At 42.5% G+C, this 20,016-nt stretch overlaps 1 protein-coding gene across 1 annotated transcript in view; it reads left to right on the top strand.

Annotated features, from left to right (window-relative positions):
• Positions 1-4,257: 4,257 nt before the first annotated feature.
• Positions 4,258-20,016, top strand: part of LOC121364527 (amine oxidase [flavin-containing] A-like) — a 35,418-nt gene continuing 19,659 nt past the window's right edge. The window contains exons 1-3 of the mRNA XM_041487885.1: positions 4,258-4,384; positions 14,401-14,495; positions 15,800-15,937. Coding sequence (XP_041343819.1) covers positions 4,339-4,384; positions 14,401-14,495; positions 15,800-15,937 — 279 coding nt within the window. The 5' untranslated portion in view covers positions 4,258-4,338. The remainder of the gene's footprint in view (positions 4,385-14,400; positions 14,496-15,799; positions 15,938-20,016) is intronic.

Here is a 20,016-nt window from a genome sequence, read left to right as displayed (position 1 = left end):
GGCCTTGGGCAGGGAGAGGAGACGGGGAAGGGGAATAAAGCCACCATCTATAAACATTATTAGCCATATAAATTAGCAGTTGACCCTAAATTTAGCTTAAGATAGTCTAAAATACTGTTCAAAGATAGAAAACTGTTATTAGAAAATACAGTATCACCTACAGCTGAGTTCTGAAGTTGCTCCACACCATGTGCCCTGTTGCCCCACAAAAGGGCTGCCAACAGAGCTGCTGAGTCTGATGCCTGGGAGAGTTTATTTTTCACATTTTTTCACATTTCAGCTTGATGCAACCCATGCTCCTAACCCTATAATTACCAGAATTAATATGTGTGTGAATGCAAATTTCTGTGATTTAGGCTTTGCAAAAGGCTCTGGTGCTCCCTGGAAATCTCATCTTTGTGCGTGCAGAGTAGAGTGCTAATCAACACAGATGATGGGTTAATAGCAAAAATTTCAGCTGACAGTAACACTGAAGATGACAGGTTCTAGGGTACTTTACAGGAGCTCTGTTGGTATCATTAAGATACAAGAATTACATGACTTTAGAGGTGGCTAAGTGATGGTAATTATGACCTTGGTAATGACAATCAGTCTTCCAGGGATAATGCATTCTTCACTTACAGCATTTAGGTTCTATTTACCTTTCAAAATACACTCATAAAACAAATAACTAAAAAACCTGTACAAAATAAAATATGTACCACAGATAATATACTTTATTTTTTACAAAAACAATTTATTTTAATGCTAGAGATTTTCCTTGTGTTTGTGTTCTAATTTTTGGATGCATTGGCAAAATAAGTAACATTGAAATCAGGAAGGAATGCAAAATATCTGTGTCTCTCACAACAATTATGACTGATTTTACTCATCATTTGGGGTATGGAGCAGATACAAAATAACTGAGGCTGTTGATGGCATGATGTGAGAAGTTTGACTTCCTCACATCACTAGTTGGAAAAACTGAAAGCAAAACACTGATAGTACAATAAAGGACTTGGTCATACACTTATTTTCGATACTTTTCTTCATGTTCTTTGATCAACAAATTGATCAATTTTTGCCCATTCTTGGGACTACCCAACAATTTTTGTTGTTGCTGACACAGATATGATCTCAAATGAAAGATTTGTTCTTGATATTCCACTATATTTCTCAGCAGCTTTCAGTGTTTATTTCTCAGCAGCTTTCAGTGTTTGTTTTTTTTTCTGGCAAATTTGAAAGTCTGTGTCTGAGACTTTCTATACCTTCACATTTATGATTGTGCACATTCTGCAGGCTCAGCAAATTATGGCTACAAATCAATCACTGAGGCAGACATAAATCAACTAGAGAGATTGCTAGGAAATGGTTTCAGCAACAGAAGCTTCCTATATTCATCCTTCAGTGTTGTTCCCTTGTTTTTTGTACTGCATAACAAAGAGAGCCCATTGGTGGGCATTTCCTTCTTAATCAACTCTCCTTTCTGAGTGACAGCTGATTTATTTCCAAATTAAATATTATCTGCTTGGAATTTCCTTTACTGTAAGGTTTAGCATCCCTTTATTTTCTGTGGATTTCTGACACATTTCAAGTATTTTTTTAAAAACATGGTAACTGCATATAGAAGAGGAGGATCATTGTTTTTTGTACTGCATAACAAAGAGAGCCCATTGGTGGGCATTTCCTTCTTAATCAACTCTCCTTTCTGAGTGACAGCTGATTTATTTCCAAATTAAATATTATCTGCTTGGAATTTCCTTTACTGTAAGGTTTAGCATCCCTTTATTTTCTGTGGATTTCTGACACATTTCAAATATTTTTTAAAAACATGGTAACTGCATTTAGAAGAGAAGGATCACTCTCAATATGACACATCACCTTCTTCCTTCCCTACTTCTTGCATTTTCAGCAAGTCTATTGGGTTTATCCTGTTGTTATCAAGCAAGGCTTCAGGGTTCATTTTTTCCTCAAATCCTAGACGCCTGAGTTGAGAGAAAATTATTCTGAGTGCTCATACTGATGCCAAGGACTAAGCAGTCACATTGCTCTGACAGGCATTGCTACCTCTGGAATCTGTCAGAGCCTGAGGTAACCCTTGGTAACTCCTCAGGAATTTTTTCAGTCTTTACTACAGTGGTTGAGCCAACAATTTGTGCAATTCACACTTGGATATCATCTCTCATCATTAGAGCTGGTCCAGGTAGAACCACTTCAGTCTCCACTGCCCTTCAACAAGACTCTTACGGCTCCTTTTAGCACTGGAGATTTGTTGGCAAGCTTATCTGTCAGCAAGTTATCTAGATGTACACAAGTTTCCTGCTGTTATCACAAAGGATGTTTTTGTTGCTTTCTTCCAAACTTGGCTTCTGAGTTATGAGGGAGGTGCTCCTGAATGAAGCTTTTTTTTGTTAGGTTCCCTGTGACCTGCCCACTGGAGCCAGCAGAGCTGTGGGAGTGGGTGTCCTTGTCTCCCTCGAGAAACAGAGCTTTTTTTTCTGCGTTGAGCACAAAGTGGGTGTTGGTACATTAGGTTTTCCATTTCAGAATCCATACCACTCTCACAGCCTTGGTCTCTTCCCGTTGTGCTCCCTTTACCCTGGCATGGAGCAGCAGCAATAGCAGTGATAATGAGCTTCTGTGTCAGCAAATGATCTCCCAGAGCAGCAGGGATCTGCTGTTCTGCCTCGCTACAGTGTCTGGCACTTCTGTGTCTGCAGATATAGCAACACACTTACTGAGCTCTGCACTTACACTTTGTAAAGCACCTGTTCTTATTGGCGAGGAAGATCCATTATTCTGTCTCCTGCACCGTTGCTTAGTGATTTATTGGTGTTTTTGCATTCAGTCCCTGCTGTCATGGAACCACAGAACAGTTTGGGTTTGAAGGGTCCTTTAAAGCTCAGCCAGTCCACTCACGCTACAAGGAGCAGGGACATTTTCAACTGGACCACGTTGCTGGGAGCAACCTGACCTTGAGTGTTTCCAGGGATGTGTCATCCATTGCATCTCTGAGCAACCTGTTACAGGGCTTCACTACCCTCACTGTAAAAAAGTCTTATTTCTAGCAAACCTAAATCAGCTCTCTTTTAGTCTAAGCCTGTTATTCCTTGGTCTATTGTAAGACTCTCTGCTATAAAGTCTGTCCTTGTCTTTCTCATAGTCCCCTTTCAAGTACTGAAAGCCCTCAATAAGGTCTCTCCAGAGGCTTCTCTTCTCCAGACTGAACCACCACAGCTTTTTCAGATGTTCCTCATAGGAGAGGTGCTCCAAACATTTTTGTAGCCTTCCTCTGGTTCACACCAACAGGTCTACATCTCGCTCATTTGGACAATTAACAAAAACCAAAAGTTCTGTTTTTCTTTAGAGAAGAGAAAAATTACTCATTTCGAAGAACACCAGCCAAAAAGTATTACAGTATTATTGCATTCATTGGTCATACCCAGGCTTGGAATATGCAGAATTGGGCAACTCTCAGAACTTATACCAATATTTAACATGAAACAGTGCTAGGATTTCATATAATTGTGTGGACTGTAAAGGTCTCCTGTGCTTATTTGGAAGGACATGGACAGGCTCTCTATTTTTTCCACTCCACAGAGATGACATTTACACTTTGGCAATAAAACCTGTATGAGCTGTAAAACACATGGACAAGGAATATCACAACCATCATGTATTCCAAGGCAGTAATAGCAGCTAAGTACAAACAGAATTTTGACAACCAATTATTATTTCAGGCATTGTCTTCGGGAAGATACATCCGTGGAAAGGTTAACCCCTTGTTCCCCGGCTCATGGATCAAGTACAACTTGATTCTAGTAGGAGGTGAGGCTGGCAGGCTGCCATGACCTCTGGCTCCATGGATCTCCTCCTGCCCTGCAGTCATGCGGGTCACTAGCGCGGCGTTAAGCGAGCTCTGGCTGGTTCATACACTGCATCCTTCACCGGGCATGCTGCATCCTTCACCGGGCACGCTGCATCCCGCACCGGGCACGCTCCATCCCGCACCGGGCACTCTGCCGCCCGCCTGCCTCCATCCCCCGGCCGTGGTGCGGCACGGAGCCGGTAGCGATGGGCGCACCGGGATGCGGCATTCCCGGTGTTCCCGGTGATCCAGTGCTCCCGGTGATCCCGAGCATCCCCCGCCCCGTCGGGCCGCACACGGAGCTCCGCGGAGGGCGTGGCCAAGTGATGCCCCTCCTCCGAGCCGCGCCCATTGGTGGAAATGCCGTGTGACCACGCCCAGGGGCGGGGCCGGGGCGGGCGGGACGGCGCTGCCGGAGCGCGGGGCCGGGACGGAGCCGGCACAGCGACAGCGGGGACAGCGGGGACAGCGGGGACAGCGGGGACAGCGCCATGGCCGAGAGATACGACGTGGTCGTGATCGGGGCCGGCATCTCAGGTGGGTCGGGGGGGATCGGCGCGGCCCCGCGCCCCCGCCCGCCTCCCCCGGGCATCCCGCCGGGAGCGCTCCCGGAGCGGCGCCGGGCGGGGGCGCGGGGGTGGCGATGGAAGCGCAGGGCCGGGGCCCCGGGGGCTTCAGGTGCACTCGGGGAGGGAGAGGGGAAACGATCCGTGCCGCGATCTCACAAATCGCTGCTCCTTGCGTTGGTTTGCTCCTGGTGCGGGTCGGGAGGGCGGCTGGAGGAGAAGACTTGGCAGTGCCCACAGCTGGGAATACAGGGATGCGGGCTGCGTGGTCTTTCGACCTGGTTTATTTTAGGTTGCCCGTGCAGCGGTGACAGATGTTTTGTTTGTGAAAATGTTGCAGAATAAACATCTGGGAGTATCTGTAGGTTAGGTTCTGCTGCTGCGAGAAGAGCTGTTCTAGAGGCAGCCCGATTCCCCAAGTGCCATGGACTTCTCACACTTCACCAGGCAGTACTTCCCAAAATACTCTTTAGATCTACTTTGACACCAGCAATTGCATCATGGCCCCTCACCCTTATGCTTATGCCCTGTTATATAATTATTTTTATGTTACCTACAATGAGAATGTTGCTGTGTTGGAGAAAATTAGTGTTTAGGTTGTCCCTTAGGTTAATTTTCTGTTGGCAGCTTTGGCCAGGTCTCAGTTTTCAGGCAATCCTTCCTTCACTAATGATTCAGAAAAGGTGAGCTTTGTGTCTGTAGAATACCAGTGATATTACAGCCACTGTTGGTGTGGGTAAAGTTAGGTCTTATTAGTATTGAGAAGGAGTCAGAGGCTTTCCTTTGGTGTAATCTGCAGGGAATTAATGCATAAAACAGCAAATGGTTTACATAATTATGTTATTTCATTACTAAAACAGTAATTGTTTAAATGATCAGCAAATAATCTGTAGCGTCGCTAAACAGACAGGAAGAGTGTGGACCTAGATTTCCATGCTTTATAGTTTTAGCAGATGCTTGGTAATTTTCCTGCTAGAATGAGACATTTGGTCTTCATCGTTAGGGTTTCTGTAATGCACAGAGTGTCCTTAGGGAATTACCGCCCATTCTGTGTGCAGCTGATGGTGACATCCTCTTAATGTGGTTTTTAGAGCTCTGACAAACTGTTGTTCCCTTCGGGGTGCCTCGTTCCTCCAGGTCCCCAACCTGTTGCAATGTTTCAGAAAATGCTTTGAGCATTTCTATTTGATGTCTTGCCTCGCTCGTACAAAAACACTAAGTTACTTTGTAACACCTGTGCCTTGGACCAAAGCCTGGTGTGGGGATTGAAATGGAGCCAAGCAGAAAATTTCACGGTGCTCACAGTCCCTGAAAAATTGTCAGTGGCATGAGGAAGACAAATGAACATCCCAGCACTCCTGGGATGCAGGAACATTTTTCATGCCAATGGAAACCCCATGCCAATGGTATAGAAATTGCTGTTTGCCTGTTATCAATTAGAACAGGCATCATTTTAAGAAAACAGCCTTTGAAAAATAGACAATAAATGCCTTATTTAATAATTAATCCATTTTTACTCTACACTGCCATTCATAGCTGGGGGATTAAACTCTGATCAGCCTCTGGTCTGTTTTGCTTTTCTCACAGCTTCTCTGCTACTACCATTCCTGCACCAATATGCCTATACCTCAGTTCTGCAAGAGGTTAGACAGTGCTTGTTTCTGGTCTTAAAAAAAAAAAAATTAAAAAAAAAAAAAAAAAAAAAGAAAGAAAAAAAGTAGTCTGTATCTAGAATTCTGCTTCTGATGGAATACATAGTAAATCATGCTCCAGTATGGACAGGATTTTCCCTCAGTCTCTCTGATTCCAGTGTTGACTTGCTGTTTGTATCTCTGAAATTGAATTTGCAGTTGACTTATCTGGTGAGATTTCTGTCTCCTCTCCTTCTATTGTATTTTAAATACTCACTACCTGGTGCTTGCAGGAAGGGAAAGGAAACTCTGGGATTAACTAGTTCTTTACCACAAATACATGAAATCTGTATGAGGTGTAAGCAAGGTGCTTGTTCTATTAAGTGTGAACTTCCCAGCAGTGATGCTGTGGCTTTTTAAATTATTTGTCCAGTGTTTGTGAAATGAAGCCCAAGTCCTGACAGGCAGCTCTGGAGTTGTCTATTCCTCAAAGCATAGCATGGTCCTGAGAGGCAGTTTCTGAACAATGAATTTCTGAGCATGTTCTGCTCATCCCTGCTCCTGGCCTCTGCATGCACAATGTGGTCATTCCAGGGACACAGAATCCCCTCTGCCTGTAGGGAGCTCAGCCTAGGGGTGGAGGGAGCTGCAAAGAGTGCTTTTGGAAGAAAAAGCTTCTGGAAGAAATCTCTGCTTGGCCACCCACTTCTTCCTCTGGGATTTTCCAGCTGTCCCCCATGGAATCTCACTCAAACTGTCCAGGCTGCATCAGCAAATGCCTTTGCACCCCTACAGAGAGGGAGCTGCAGAGGCTGGGATAGATTCCTCTTTCCACTTGGGCTTGCATGTTACAAATGTGGATTGTGGCCAGTAACAGCCCCAGGCACGTGTTTATGTCACTCCTAATAGATAATGTCCCCTGTAATACAGTTAATATTGATTACAGCGTTTTATACCCAAGCATATTAAATAAACTGGTGCCTGAAGTTAAAGACTTTCCCCATACCCACAGGGAGTTTTTATTTATATGGCTCGAATATTGCTCCCATTTTCTATTTATAGGGTTTCCTACCGAACTGAAGAGTGCTGTTTTGGATTGCTTTTGACATGATTGATTTTACTTGATTGTGTGTTTGTTGAAACCCAGCAAGCTGGTGGCACAAAATGTTGGAAGGAGGAGCTGGGTGCTCAGTCACTCCTCAGGCACTGCTCATTAACAACTGGACAGCATTAAGTGCTCAGAGAGTTTTGGCAGAAACCTCAGATACTTCAGCTTGTCAGGTCTGAGAATGACTTCTGTGACCTTCTCAAAACTTTTTAACTGACCTTATTGGGGCATATTTTCATATGGATAACAAAACTTGCTATGTTGACTCCAAGGTTGCCTCCCTGCCAAATTTAAAGTTGCTGCTGCAACTTCCAAAATAGGAATTTTAAAAAAAGCACGATTTTTCAAAATCAAAGAATATGTTTTCCCTAGACAGTTAGAAATAGTCAGTTTTGACCAAGATGTTCCAGCAGAAAAGAATCACAAAAACCACACCCTAAAAAACACACCCTGAAAATTCAAGCTTAAATAGTTCCAAATTTGAAAAAAAAAAAAAAAAGAATGTAAGCAAAATACGTTAACTTTTTTTCATGGGTGTATATTCATGTGCCAACCTCATCTTATGTGGAAGCCAAGTTTATCAGAAGATTGCATGGAGAGTTAATAATGTTTGTTTACATAATGCAAACCAGAGAGGCACCAGAAGCAGAGAAGTCCAAAAAATCTTGTATGCAAATATGGTTTGGAAGAAATTTCAGCACATTGTGTTACAAGTACAAAACACAAGAGAAAACCAGACATAATTGAATCTTACACTTAATACTATAATTTGCTGACATGGATAGTTTTTGTTTCCACAGAAAAAGATGTTTGTTTTTATCTAGAAAAGAGGAGATTGCGTGGTTATACAAAATCAAAGCTGAGCTTTCCCAGCCATGTGCAGGAAACAGCACTCTTTTCTGCTGCACTTATGGAGGATTCCAAGGGCCACAAATCGTAGGAAAAGCTGGGATGTAAAAATAGTAGTGATTAGCCTTTATATAGAAATAAAACATATGATATATTATTAAGACATTTTTGTTTTCCTCTCTGTGGAGAAGCACTCTGTGTTGGCATCTCCAGCTCCAGTGTGTGATCGACAGCCTTACCCCTCGAGCTACCCACGCCTTGGCTTTGGGCTCTGAGTGAAAGACTGGATAATGAGGAAATGCAGATTTTCCTTGCTTGCCATCCTGGCAGCACAACTTCTGTGGTACACTGCCCTGTTTGTTTTGACAGCACACCAAGCTGCTGGTGGGTGGTGGTGTCAGATAAACTGTCAAACACACGGTTGTTGGTGTGAGATAGAATCGCTCTGACCTGTGTAAATCTGGAGTAGTTTTCAATAATTTTTTCCCCTACTGTTACTTCTGTGTTTACGTGGGATTTGACCTATAGGAATGTAATATTTGATTAATAACATGTATTCTCTCTTTATCACTTTGCATTTGCCCTGTGCTGGGTTCCATCTACCTGCTTCCTTCCTTCCTTCTTTCTGGATCCAACCTGAGAACTCATAATGTTGTCATTTAGTAGCAGAGATTCCTAAAGACCATTTTTGGGGATGCAGAAATAAATAACAGTGTTTCACAGAGCTCTGAGTTCCCAATGTACTCCTAGCAAGCTGACTGTTCATTATGACAAAAATTTACAGCAGGAACAAAACTCCCAGAATCCCATACAAAGTGTAATGGATGCTTTATACAATAATTGCAAATAAGCAGAAGTACCAATTTCCATTTGCCTCCTTCTTCATAAAGTGTTCTGCTGTTTTGCTACTGAAATCTTATGAGTGTTATTTGTCCTAAAAGCAAAAGAAATAGCCAAGTAGTTAGGACAGATCCCTAAAAATACCCTTACATAATAAAACCAGGCATGGGACAGGCATTGTATCTTTTCTGAGAATACCAGCACTGATGTTATTGGTATTTGTGGTGAAGACATTGATCATAATTTAGCAGCAACATTTTTTCATATTCTTTTTTAGTTGAAAATCACCATTTAAGTAACGAGAATTCATTCTTCACAACACTGACTAAAAAAATTATCAATAGTCATAACATGTGTGTAATTACCTTGGTTGTTTCCATTACTAGGTGGGATCAAACTCATCATTTTAACTGCTCATTTTAATATGTAATGGGAGGAAAGGTGCCCTATTTCCAAGCCTGTGCTTATTCTCATTAACTTTTTTCTGACTTTGTTTTGTGGGAGGGAATTACTTTGGGGAAGGAATGTTTACTGCAAGAAGCTGTGGACATGAAAAATCCCAGTGGGTGTGTGTGGAGTGGATTCATCCTTGGGATAGAATTCCCTCTTCCTGCCCACTGTATTTCTGCTAGCATTGTCCATGAGAAACTGTCTTTGTGCCCTTCAGAACAAGGCTTGCATCTGTGGAAAGCATTTAGACAGTGATGCCATTGAGACCAGTAAGTGGCTTGGTCTCATTTGGACAATGTACACTCTAATAGAAAATATTTATTCTCTTTTGCTTAAGATCTTTGCTGAATCAAGTGGATTTTTTTTTTTCCTAGAAGGGAAAAAATACTGATGAAAAAGAGATTAAATAGATTTACCTGAAAAGGACAAAATACCTTGACTCAATCTCTCTCCATTCTACAAGAAGGGACATGAAAGAAAGTATGGCAAGATAAAACATGGTTTCTGACAAGCAGAAAATTAGTGATGTTATGGTATTAGGCAACACTGAAGTAGAAATAAATGTAGACTTGTGATCCACACTGTGCATTCTTGCTCTTTTGTGTGGATTTAAGATGCTGTTACTGAATTAATAACAGTGATGGCTTGGGGTCTTTTTATATTTTCAGTAGCAATTTAAAATCTTCAAATCCTTAGTCAGTGAAAGGAAAGTTCTTTCATTCTCAGCTTTCTGTTTGCTGTTGCCCATTAGTGGCTTCTCTGGTCAATCAGATGTAACTGAGCACATTTTAATTGTATTTTAAGACTTAAATAAATGCTATGATGTACACAAAAATTCCAGTGAAAGGGTAATCAAGGTTGCAGGAGAAGCATAAATAGGTGAGGAAGGGAGATTTTACCCTATGGTAATGACAGAAATGTTTTGCATCTCTTATTGACAGGTTCATTTTTATTTGCCAAAGGGATTTGTAGCTGGAAAAATGAGAGCTGATTTTAAGGTGGTCATTGCCAGGTTTAATTACTCAATTATGGTTAGAAAAAGTTAGGGTTTCCATCAATGAAACAGTAAAAATAATCACAGCATTAGAATGCCATTACATTGGAACTTTAATAATGATATATTGCCAAATCTCTTATTTTACTGATGTGTGTTAGAAAAATGAGCAAAAAAGTCTTAAAATTATTTCCCCACTGAAGATCAGAAAAGTGTAGGGATTTTACAGGAAGATTTTTCCCTATTTCTTCTATTAAATCTTGCTAGAACACTACAGTAATGAGTTAATCGTCTTTCTCACAGGGATGTGACTATCCCATGTTGTGTACAGTAGGGTGGATTAATAAGGATTTTATGAAGGAATGTTCTGTATTTACAGAGCCTAGATTTTGAAAACTATAACTCTGTACTGTTAGCATACAATCACTAAGCTATTTCCAATAAAGTAACTTTTTAAAGTTTAACTCACTGTTTGTGCTATAGAAATCATCTCTGTTCATATGCTCTGTATCAACCCCAGTATTGAGGCAACTTGGAATTATTCTCATATATCTACACTTATAAACACTTCCCTACAAAACAGAGAACCATTTTCCACATTACAGGACTCCTCTGGAATCAAGTTCAAGTCTCTTAAGTCCCAGTGTTGTTCACTACCTATGGAGTTGAACTTTTCTTTCATGTGAGGTAGAGATGGGCTTTGTTGTATTACAAAATTCAGTATTGTTCGGTGTCCTTATGTTTCAGTCAAGGAGTGTGTCTTGTAGTCTGCAGGTTGGCATCAATTCATCTTAGTTTCTTTTCTTTATTTTCCTTTATTTTTTTTTCTTTTTTTCTGTATATCCAGTGTTTTGGTGCACTTCAGAGGGCTTTGCTTGTGGTAGCATTATGACAATTTTCTGGCATGAAAGCAGCCAGTATGATCTGTAGCAGCAGCAATTCCGAGTCCTTAATAGCACTGCAGAATCAATAGGAGCAGAGCTTTTCTGCCTGGCATCTTCAGAGGAGGGGAGCTGCTGGTGAGATTTCCATAGAAACCCTTGTGGAGGATGTCTGGCCTTGTTTGTTTCCATTTTACAATAAGTGAATTTCCAGAGCAGACACTGAGAATGAGCTGTGGTTTTGGCAGGCTCCTTCCATCTTGCTGCAGAAAGTGGTGTATTTCTGATTCATGGAATTAGGGGATATCTGGAAGGAGTTAGTCCAGTGATTTGAGGTGGTTTCCAGCTTTATCTCAGGCTGCACTCGGGGGAGGTGACAGAGCCACAGGCTGAGCTGTGACAGGAGTGTCTGCACAGAGTCACAGCAGCAGACCCTGGAGTGCTGGCATTGCCTGCTCTGAGCACTGAGCCCGGTTTGGCCTGGAATAGTGTGCCTGTAAGGGATGGTTTGGATTGGAAGGGACCTTAAAACCCATCTCATTCCACCCCCTGCCATGGGCAGGGACACCTCTCACTACACCAGGGTGCTCACAGCCCCATCCAGCCTAGCCTGGAGCACTTCCAGGGATGGGGCAGCCGCAGCTTCTTCCCTGTCCCTTGGGAGCTGCTGAAGTTCTTGATGTCCTCTGGGATGGAGGTGATGTGGAGGAAGTGGGAGGATAGCTCCATGCAGCCTGAGGGGAGCTGAGCAGGCAGGGATGAGGCAAGGAGCAGGAAAGGAGAAGGTCTCATTCCTTCCTCTCTCATTCTTACCCCGTCTATCAAATGGTCACTCTCTGGTGTCCAGTCCTCTCCAGGATACTGGAACAGCAACAAAAGTCTTGAAAACTCAAGTTATGGAGAAGATGAAGGGTAAATATGCAGCCAATTTAGAGGTTAATTGTGTATAAAAAGCACATAGGCTCCATGACCTGTGGGGTGCTTCAGATGAACCTGTGGAAGAACCTGAACCTGGTGCACTTCAGTCTGACCAGGATGGAGCTAAAGATGTGGGTCCAACAGACAGAGATAGACTTAGAGATGCTGTGTGGGGGTGTTGATCCTAGTCTTCTGTTTTGAAAGAAAATAGTTTCCATGCTTTGAGCAAATAATTGTGTAGTAGTAATCTTAAATAAACATATTCTGTATTGTTTATACTTGTGAGTCATGCCCTCTCCCAGTTCCCAGTGAGCCATTTCTGTCTTAATTTATTTCTTGCTGTTTCCCAGTTTATGAAACTTCAAAGCCTTTTTTCTTTTCTTTTGGATCAGTTTCTCAGATGACCATTGGGTTAGCAGTAATGAAACTTAACCACCTGTAAGTCTGGAGAACAAGTACAGTTGAACAGGCAAACAAGTTACAGAACCTCAGTCACACTACAACACGTTCTTCATCCTTTAGCAGCCCTGCTTTATTTGGATACATCCCATAATTAAGCTATAATCCAGTAGTGAGCTTAACTTCCAGCTCAGTCCAGTGTGACCATTATTCTTCCTAAACAACTGTAGCAGGAATAGAGCTGTTGTATTCAGTATGAAATTACGGTTTTAGGCACCAGAGATTGCATTTAGTTTTTTTTTTTCATACCTAGGCCAGACTTCTTTTGGCTTCATGTTCAATTTTTTCAAGGCATGTATATCTACAGCAAACTTTCTTACAAAAGAATTACCCACTCATGTCTGAGTGTCCAGTGATATTTATACAGAATAGAGAATTCAGTATTTTATTTTATACATGTAGGATATCCTCTGTTTTGTGACAAAACCTACTGTATCTTTTGAAATCTCATTTTTCTGCATATAAAATTTGCGTATTTTTAAGAAAATATTGCAGTTTGTGTTTTCAACATCATAGATTTGTGTATTCTGTGTTTATGTTGGGGGGAAAAGAAACTGTCACTCAATGATTAAAGAATTAGCTAGAAGAAAATTGTTTCTAGAGTTTCATAGAGGAAAAAAATTATCACTGAAATAAATCAGATCAATTTATGATATATCCACTCCACTGAAAAATGGCTTGCAATTAAAAAACTAGAATATTAAATAGGTGAAGGAATTAAGTATACTTCTGCTCCAGCAGCAATCTGAAGAATATGGTGCAAGGGTGTAAAGTTACTTTTAGATGAGTATGAAAATTAGATACATAATTTCTGGCAATGTAAGACATTTGAACTTCCTCACTTCTGGTTTCCAGTGAATGGTGTTCCACCTTCCCATTGAAAGATTCTGTGCACAGGAGTTTATGGTCAATTCTGCATTGCCCTTAGAATAAAGGAGTACATTTAACTCTTCCCAGCATGATTCCTCTCCCCTGGTCTTTTCAGACATGCCTTCTTTGTAGGCTCACAAAAAGTTGATTTTAATCACATTTCAGGGTAGTGTAATAAACATGAGGGTAATATTGTTACTCCTGCCTGCAGGATGTCTTGGAAGTGCTGATCAATAGGGCTGCCTTTCGTGTACTTAAGGAGGGGAAACAACTCCCAAGAAACAATGCTTCAGTGCCAAATTGGCCTGCAGGGCAGTGGCATAATCTGATTTCACCAACTCATGATTGCTTTTTACAATTTCAGCTTGCATCTGTCAGGAGCAAAGAGGTCTCCTGTCCTATTGAATTTTCAGTTGTCTCTAGTGGCTCCATCACAAAGTCCCATAATTAGATGATTTTTGCTGAGACCATAATTCCACTTACAAGGTATCTGCATGCAGCCTGTTTGATTGTCATGGTCAAACTCCATTTCTGAAAATGAATCCTGACAGTGAAGCAGACTTTGCTTCTGCATGTGAATGAGGCCAAGGAGGAGCAGGGCTGATGTGGGATGGGAGCATTTTTGATGTCCCTGCAGCACTGCAAGGCCCCCAGGCTGGGTGCTGCCTTTCCATAGGCTGCACAAATGAAGAGTAGGATGTGTGTCTGTCCCTTAATAATTGAAGTTTTGCTGCTTTTGAAAGGCAAAAATGCCAATCCAAGGAGGAAACTTCAGTCTGTGAATGCTGTGAGTGGTCATAAAATACAACTAAGCAGCAACTACATGATTTCTGTGGTGAGGTACCCTGCAAAGCTCCTAGCTTCTCTCAGGGATTTTTGAGAGCAGTCTATTGAAATCTCTGACTTTGAAGCTTTAGTTCAGTTTTTGGCCATGAATGTGGCTGATTGCTGCCACTGCCTTTAATGCACTTTCTCTTTTTTTGATAGGTTTGTCAGCTGCCAAATTGCTGTCTGAGGCTGGGGTCAGCGTGGTGGTCCTTGAGGCACGGGACAGAGTGGGAGGAAGGACATTCACTATCAGGGTAAGTGCTTCATGAGATGTGGACTCCCTCTTGTGCTGGTCTACAATGTGACAGATGTCACTGCTGTTATTTTGACCCAGGGAACTACAATTATTTTGATCCAGGGAACTACAGCTTCAGCTCAATCCCTCAGAAGGTGACAGAGCAACTAATCCAAAAGTCATCAGTCAGCATGTGTTCACCAAGAAGAATCCCTGCTTGGCCAACCTGACAGCCCTCTAAGATGCAGTGACTGGCTTTGCAGATGAGGGAAAAATGAATTTTGTCTACCTAGTCTTCAATAATGTGTTGAAAACCATCATCTGGGACCAGGAGTGTCAGAGCATTTCCCCTCTTTTTCTCATCTCCCTTTGCATACTGTAACAGGCATGATAACTTAGAGCCCTATAGGAAGCAGCCTGAGCAGGACCAGACATCATTATGGCTCAGGCATATGTTTTAAAATGTCTTAAAATTATCTGAAATAACACTCCTGCTTTTAAAAATGAAATGCATCTTGATTTCCATTAGAAAAAAATATGAAAGAAATGAAGAGTCACTTGTGGCACAGGATAATGTAATACAGACATTACCTCTGCTTCCCACCCTGGAATTGAGGGAGCTGTAAATTATGTCAGGTGCCATTGCTGGGGAACCAGAGATAAACAGTGGTGTTCCAGCAGAAATCATTGAAGATGAAACATGGAGCATAAACACCATCCTTCTGTGACACTGAGAGTGCCAGGCTTAAAATACTCACTGTAAACAGTGTTTAAGAGTTACTGTCTTGGGAGATCAGCCTGCTGTGATGGTGTGCATCCCTGAAACCTTCTGCTTTCTACCCACTTCCCACGTGAGTGGGGAACTGGTCTGAGGGATGCATGGAGCACCTTTCATGGCAGGCATGGCTGGGGGGCCCTGCCCATGGGGGTCCCTGGAGCCCAGGGATGCAGTGCTGGAAAGGAGATGAATCTCCTGGAAAACTGCAGTGCAGTGCTCAGCACCTGCAGCACTCAGTCTAAGCAGATATCTAGAGAGAGAAAACAAGCCTTGATGCTGGAGGTGGTTTCAGCTGCAGAAATGTTTTGCAATGACAAGAAAAGTAATGTGAATTTCTTGAACATCTCCAGGGGTGGTGACTCCACCACCTCCCCGTGCAGCCCATTTCCATGCTCCACAACCTTTCCCATTTGTTCCCATGAACAAATCCCTCCTGAATATCATGCACATACATTCCATTCAGTATGGAATAATTCTTTCTGCTTCAGATGTTTGTATTGAGGATCTTCCTGCCCAGCTTCTGACTCCTGTGTTCTTTTTCCCAGAATGACAAGGTGAATTATGTAGATGTTGGTGGATCATATGTGGGACCTACCCAAAACCGGATTCTGCGACTGGCAAAAGAGCTGGGGGTGGAGAACTATAAAGTGTATGTTGAGGGCCACATGTTCCATCACAAAGGGGTAAGTATTGCACATTGCAAATATTGTAAGTATATTGCATTTCCATGCTGAAGTACCCAAAGGTAGCACTGAAATTTGGAAATTACTGACAGCCATCAAAAGGGTTTCATTTAAAACTTACCCTTAGTAATCAACTGCTTGAAGTGTTGTTGTTCTGTTTTAACATGCTGGGAGTGCAACAAATGGTTCTTATTTTCTTTTTGAAAGTCTTCAGAAAATGCAGCTGACAGCAGCTAAAAAATCTGGGGTGCATTTGGCACATTGTCTTTGAACATACCCTCCAAAGAAGTTTTGCCTGAAATTCAGGAAATACTTGTTCTGAAATAAAAGCCAAATTTAAATTTAAAAAATAATAGTATTGATGGACAGTATTGAATGAGGATACTGGAGAACAGTATTATGGAACTAGCCTGGGAGTAGGATAATATATTTTGCCTACATGACTGGATTCACATGAGATCTCCCCCAGTCCCATAGAGTGGGATTCATCTCATAAATGCGTGTTTGGAAGTTAATAATCTAATCTGAGACTCTGAGCTTCCCTCTCTAGATAATAGTGCCACACAAGCCCTTCCCAAGAGTCACCAAAATGTCACCTCTGAGATGTGGGGCAGCAGGAGTCCAGGTGGCCACTCGTGAGCAAGTCCTTTTGTGGCTACAGTGAGCAGCCATGGAACCTGTCCTCAGAGCAGATTTCCAGCCCTTGTGCCAGATCTTTAGCCCACTGATCTTTCTGCACAGGTCCTACCCAGGACCTGCTGCCAAAACCAGGGCAGGGTGAGAGCAGCAGGGAGATCGACAAAGAAAGGCCTAAGATTCATAGATGTGAGATGTGACTGTCTGTATCCATAACACAAAGTATTATTTTAATTTGCAAAGACCATCGCTTTCAATTTTTTAAAAAATATTCTTTAGTTTTGGCACTTAACAGACTCTGGCAGAACCAGACTTGAAGCCTGTATGAGTCACAGTTGACATACTTGATATAGACAAGCCATCCTCTGTTAAGATGGATCCTTAATTGGTTTCATTTCTATTACCTTCCCATTTTTTTTTCCTAAGAATTAGAGCAATGTGTTCACGCTGCAAAGTTTTACCATCTGGTTCTGCAAGCACTCCTTATTGGGCAGATTGATGCCATGCTCATAAACCAGGCACATCTTAAATAATTGCACAGCCACTCCATAATACTAAAAAACTTAACTTGTCACCCCCTCATGCAAAATAGATGTAATTCTACAGCAAGAGGGATGGGCTGGTTTGTACCAGCAGAATGTTTGTCCCACTCTAATTTAAGCTCAGGCATGAATATCTCAGCATCCTAAAAGGCACTTATCTTCTTTATGTTAAATAAAAGGCTCTAATGGGTTACATTACTTTGAGCCCTTAATCCATTTTGACACCAAAGCTGCAGCTTTTTATTGTCCCACACTGCATTTTGCACGTCCCTGCTAATGACCATGTAATTTTGTATGTTTTCTTTGAAGTGAAAGCATATTTCTAAGCAATAGGCAGCATTATGAGCTCTTCAGCTGGATCACAGGCTGTGGATCAATTCTGGATTTGTCATCGTGGTCCTGCTGAGCTAATTAGGGTCCCAAGGGAGCTGTAATTGTTGGACCAGGGTGAAAGCAAAGGGGCTTTAAGGTCTCCCAGATTTAAGCACTGGATGAATAATAGTGATGCTTTTCTTCTTCCTGTAGGTCTCATTTCTCCCACATCCTCTTCCCATGAATTGTAGCCCTTTTCTTCTATTTTCTTTTCCTAAGGTTTTCCACAGCTTTTTCTCCATTCTTTTTCCTTGAGACATTGTGCAGTCACCCTGCCCTTTGATTTAGGGATGTGTTGGTGAACCCTCTCTTATATCCCACGTCCAGAAGAAGCTAATTGAACTCCATCTGTGCAGTCCTGGCTGTTGGCTGGGCTGCTCAGTGCCCAGGGCTCTTTTTTACCTGCCTCTCTCTTTGCTGCCTGCTGCACACTGGTGCCAGGCTGGATGGGGAGGTGCAGCTAGGGGTCTGTGCTCTCCCAGCTGCAGATGCACCCCTCACATTCATCAAAGATGCTCCAGGAACAAAGCACCTGTGGCATTTCCTAGATGGCAGAAAGTGCTAGCAAAGAGATTGTTTGATATTAAAGGGTCATATCAAACAGAAATTAAATATTAATCTGAAAGATGGATGTTTTCAGCTTCTTGGGCTGATACACCATCAGCCATGGGCCACCTGCAGACCTTGAAAGGTCTGATTAAATCTTCTCCCCTTGTGTCTCAGCTCTCTGGTGTTTGTCTGGTGGCTGTCCAGGAGTGTGGAGCCAGGGCCAGACAGGAAGGTCTCCTCCCAAGAGCTTTCTCCAGAGTCTGCAGTGTTGTGTGGTTTTGTCAGAGGGGAGAGGAAGTTTTGAGCAATGACTAAGCACAGCTCTAGCTGTGTTTGTGACATTTGTGTGGAATCTCCAGCACCCTTGGTTTAAGAGATTTTTGGTCTTCTCTTTACCTTAACGATCAGTCCAGCTTGGCTTTTTCTGAAGATTCCCAGGATACTGCTTGGATTGAGCTGGGAGAAAGTGGGAAAATGGTTTATCCGAGCAGTGGAAGCAGCCAAGAGAAAGTGAAAACCCCCAGAGGGATTAATGAGCTTCTTTTCTCTGACAGGAATTTTTCCCATATGTGTGTGGAAAAATCCCACATACTGCAAGCTTTATTAACCAAGTTGTATCATTGGTGCAGGTTTCCTTTGTAGTTACAGTTTCTTTGAAAATCCAAATATGTAACTATTGTTTATATCTGGTTTGTTTTTTTTGTTTTGTTTTTTTTTTTTTTAATTTGTCCTTTCTTTCCCATCAATTAGCATGGTAACATGGACTCCTTTAATGTCAGTCAGGAATTTTTTTTTTTTGTATCATGTCCTTGTAAATTTGTAACTTAAAACTGAAGTGTTTGTTATGAGCCCTCTTTCCAACTAAATTTCTCTGTGGCTACTGTCCCATAGTTCAGCAAGAATGCTTTTGGACTGAGAAGGGGCAGATGTGCTGGAGTTTTCCCTTCTCTGAGCTGGCAGACAGCTTTTTGTTTTAACAGAGGTCCTTGAAGCTCTGTTTTCACCTTTTTAGTAGAAGATCTTAGAAAGTAAAGGCATTGGGCCTTGCTGTGGTATTACCCTTCTCTATAACTGCACTCCTCCAACATCTGGCAGCAGCACACAGCTCCAGGGTATATAATATTACTTAATTAAGAATTATGATTTTCAGAGGGGGAACACTTGATAAAATATGAGGATTTCTATACAGTGCTTCAGATTAGCCCTCTAGTCCTTCCTTTCCTTCATGCTGCCTTTAGATTGAGAGCTCAGGGTGCAGCAGGTGGGTCTGACAGACTCTGCCATCACCACAAACTTGCTGTTCACACAGGGATCAGACAGCCCCAGGCCCAGCACGGCTCACCTGCTGCAGGTGGGATCAGGGAAGGATTCTCTGAGGGATCACAGCCTGGGGAGCTGCCGCTCTGTGCTGGGCACAGCCCCAGGCAGTCACAGCCCCTGCTCTGGGGTGTGGGGGATGCTCCTCCTGTGCTTCCTGGGCTGTGCCCTGCCCCTGGCACAGCAGGCAGGAGACAGGCTTGCCTTTCTCAAGTCTGGTAAAATTGTCTGCTCCTCTGGCACAATTTGAGACTTGGGGTGGTGTCACAGCTTGGGGTTAATTCCTGTAGTTTTGGGTACAAGCCCCAGCATAGCCCTGGGGAAGGGAGGAACCTTGCAGAGCTCATCTCTCACTGCCTTTTTCTAACCACTGAGGGATGGTGCTTGAGGATCTTGTTTTCTTTGGATTGGTGTGGGGTAACTAATCCAAGCAGGCAGCAGGACTCAGATCTGAGGTCTGCAGGAAACCACTTGACACACCAGGAAATGAAAAAAAGAGTTAGATAAACTCTGTGGGTCAGTCAGGCAGCCATGTGTTAGCACGGGGGCTAAGCCAGTAGGTTATTTGCCTTTCAGTTAAGAAAACAGTAGTTCTGAAAATGATACATCCAGAACACCATAAATTTGTTTAAAAATGGAATATTGCAAGACCTCCCCTGTTTG

This window comes from Pyrgilauda ruficollis, unplaced genomic scaffold (genome assembly GCF_017590135.1).
Source record: "Pyrgilauda ruficollis isolate IOZ18807 unplaced genomic scaffold, ASM1759013v1 scaffold85, whole genome shotgun sequence".
In the NCBI taxonomy this organism is placed as follows: Eukaryota; Metazoa; Chordata; class Aves; order Passeriformes; family Passeridae; genus Pyrgilauda; species Pyrgilauda ruficollis.
The sequence above is the reverse complement of the archived record's forward strand: the minus strand, read 5'-3'. Positions and strand labels throughout refer to the sequence as shown.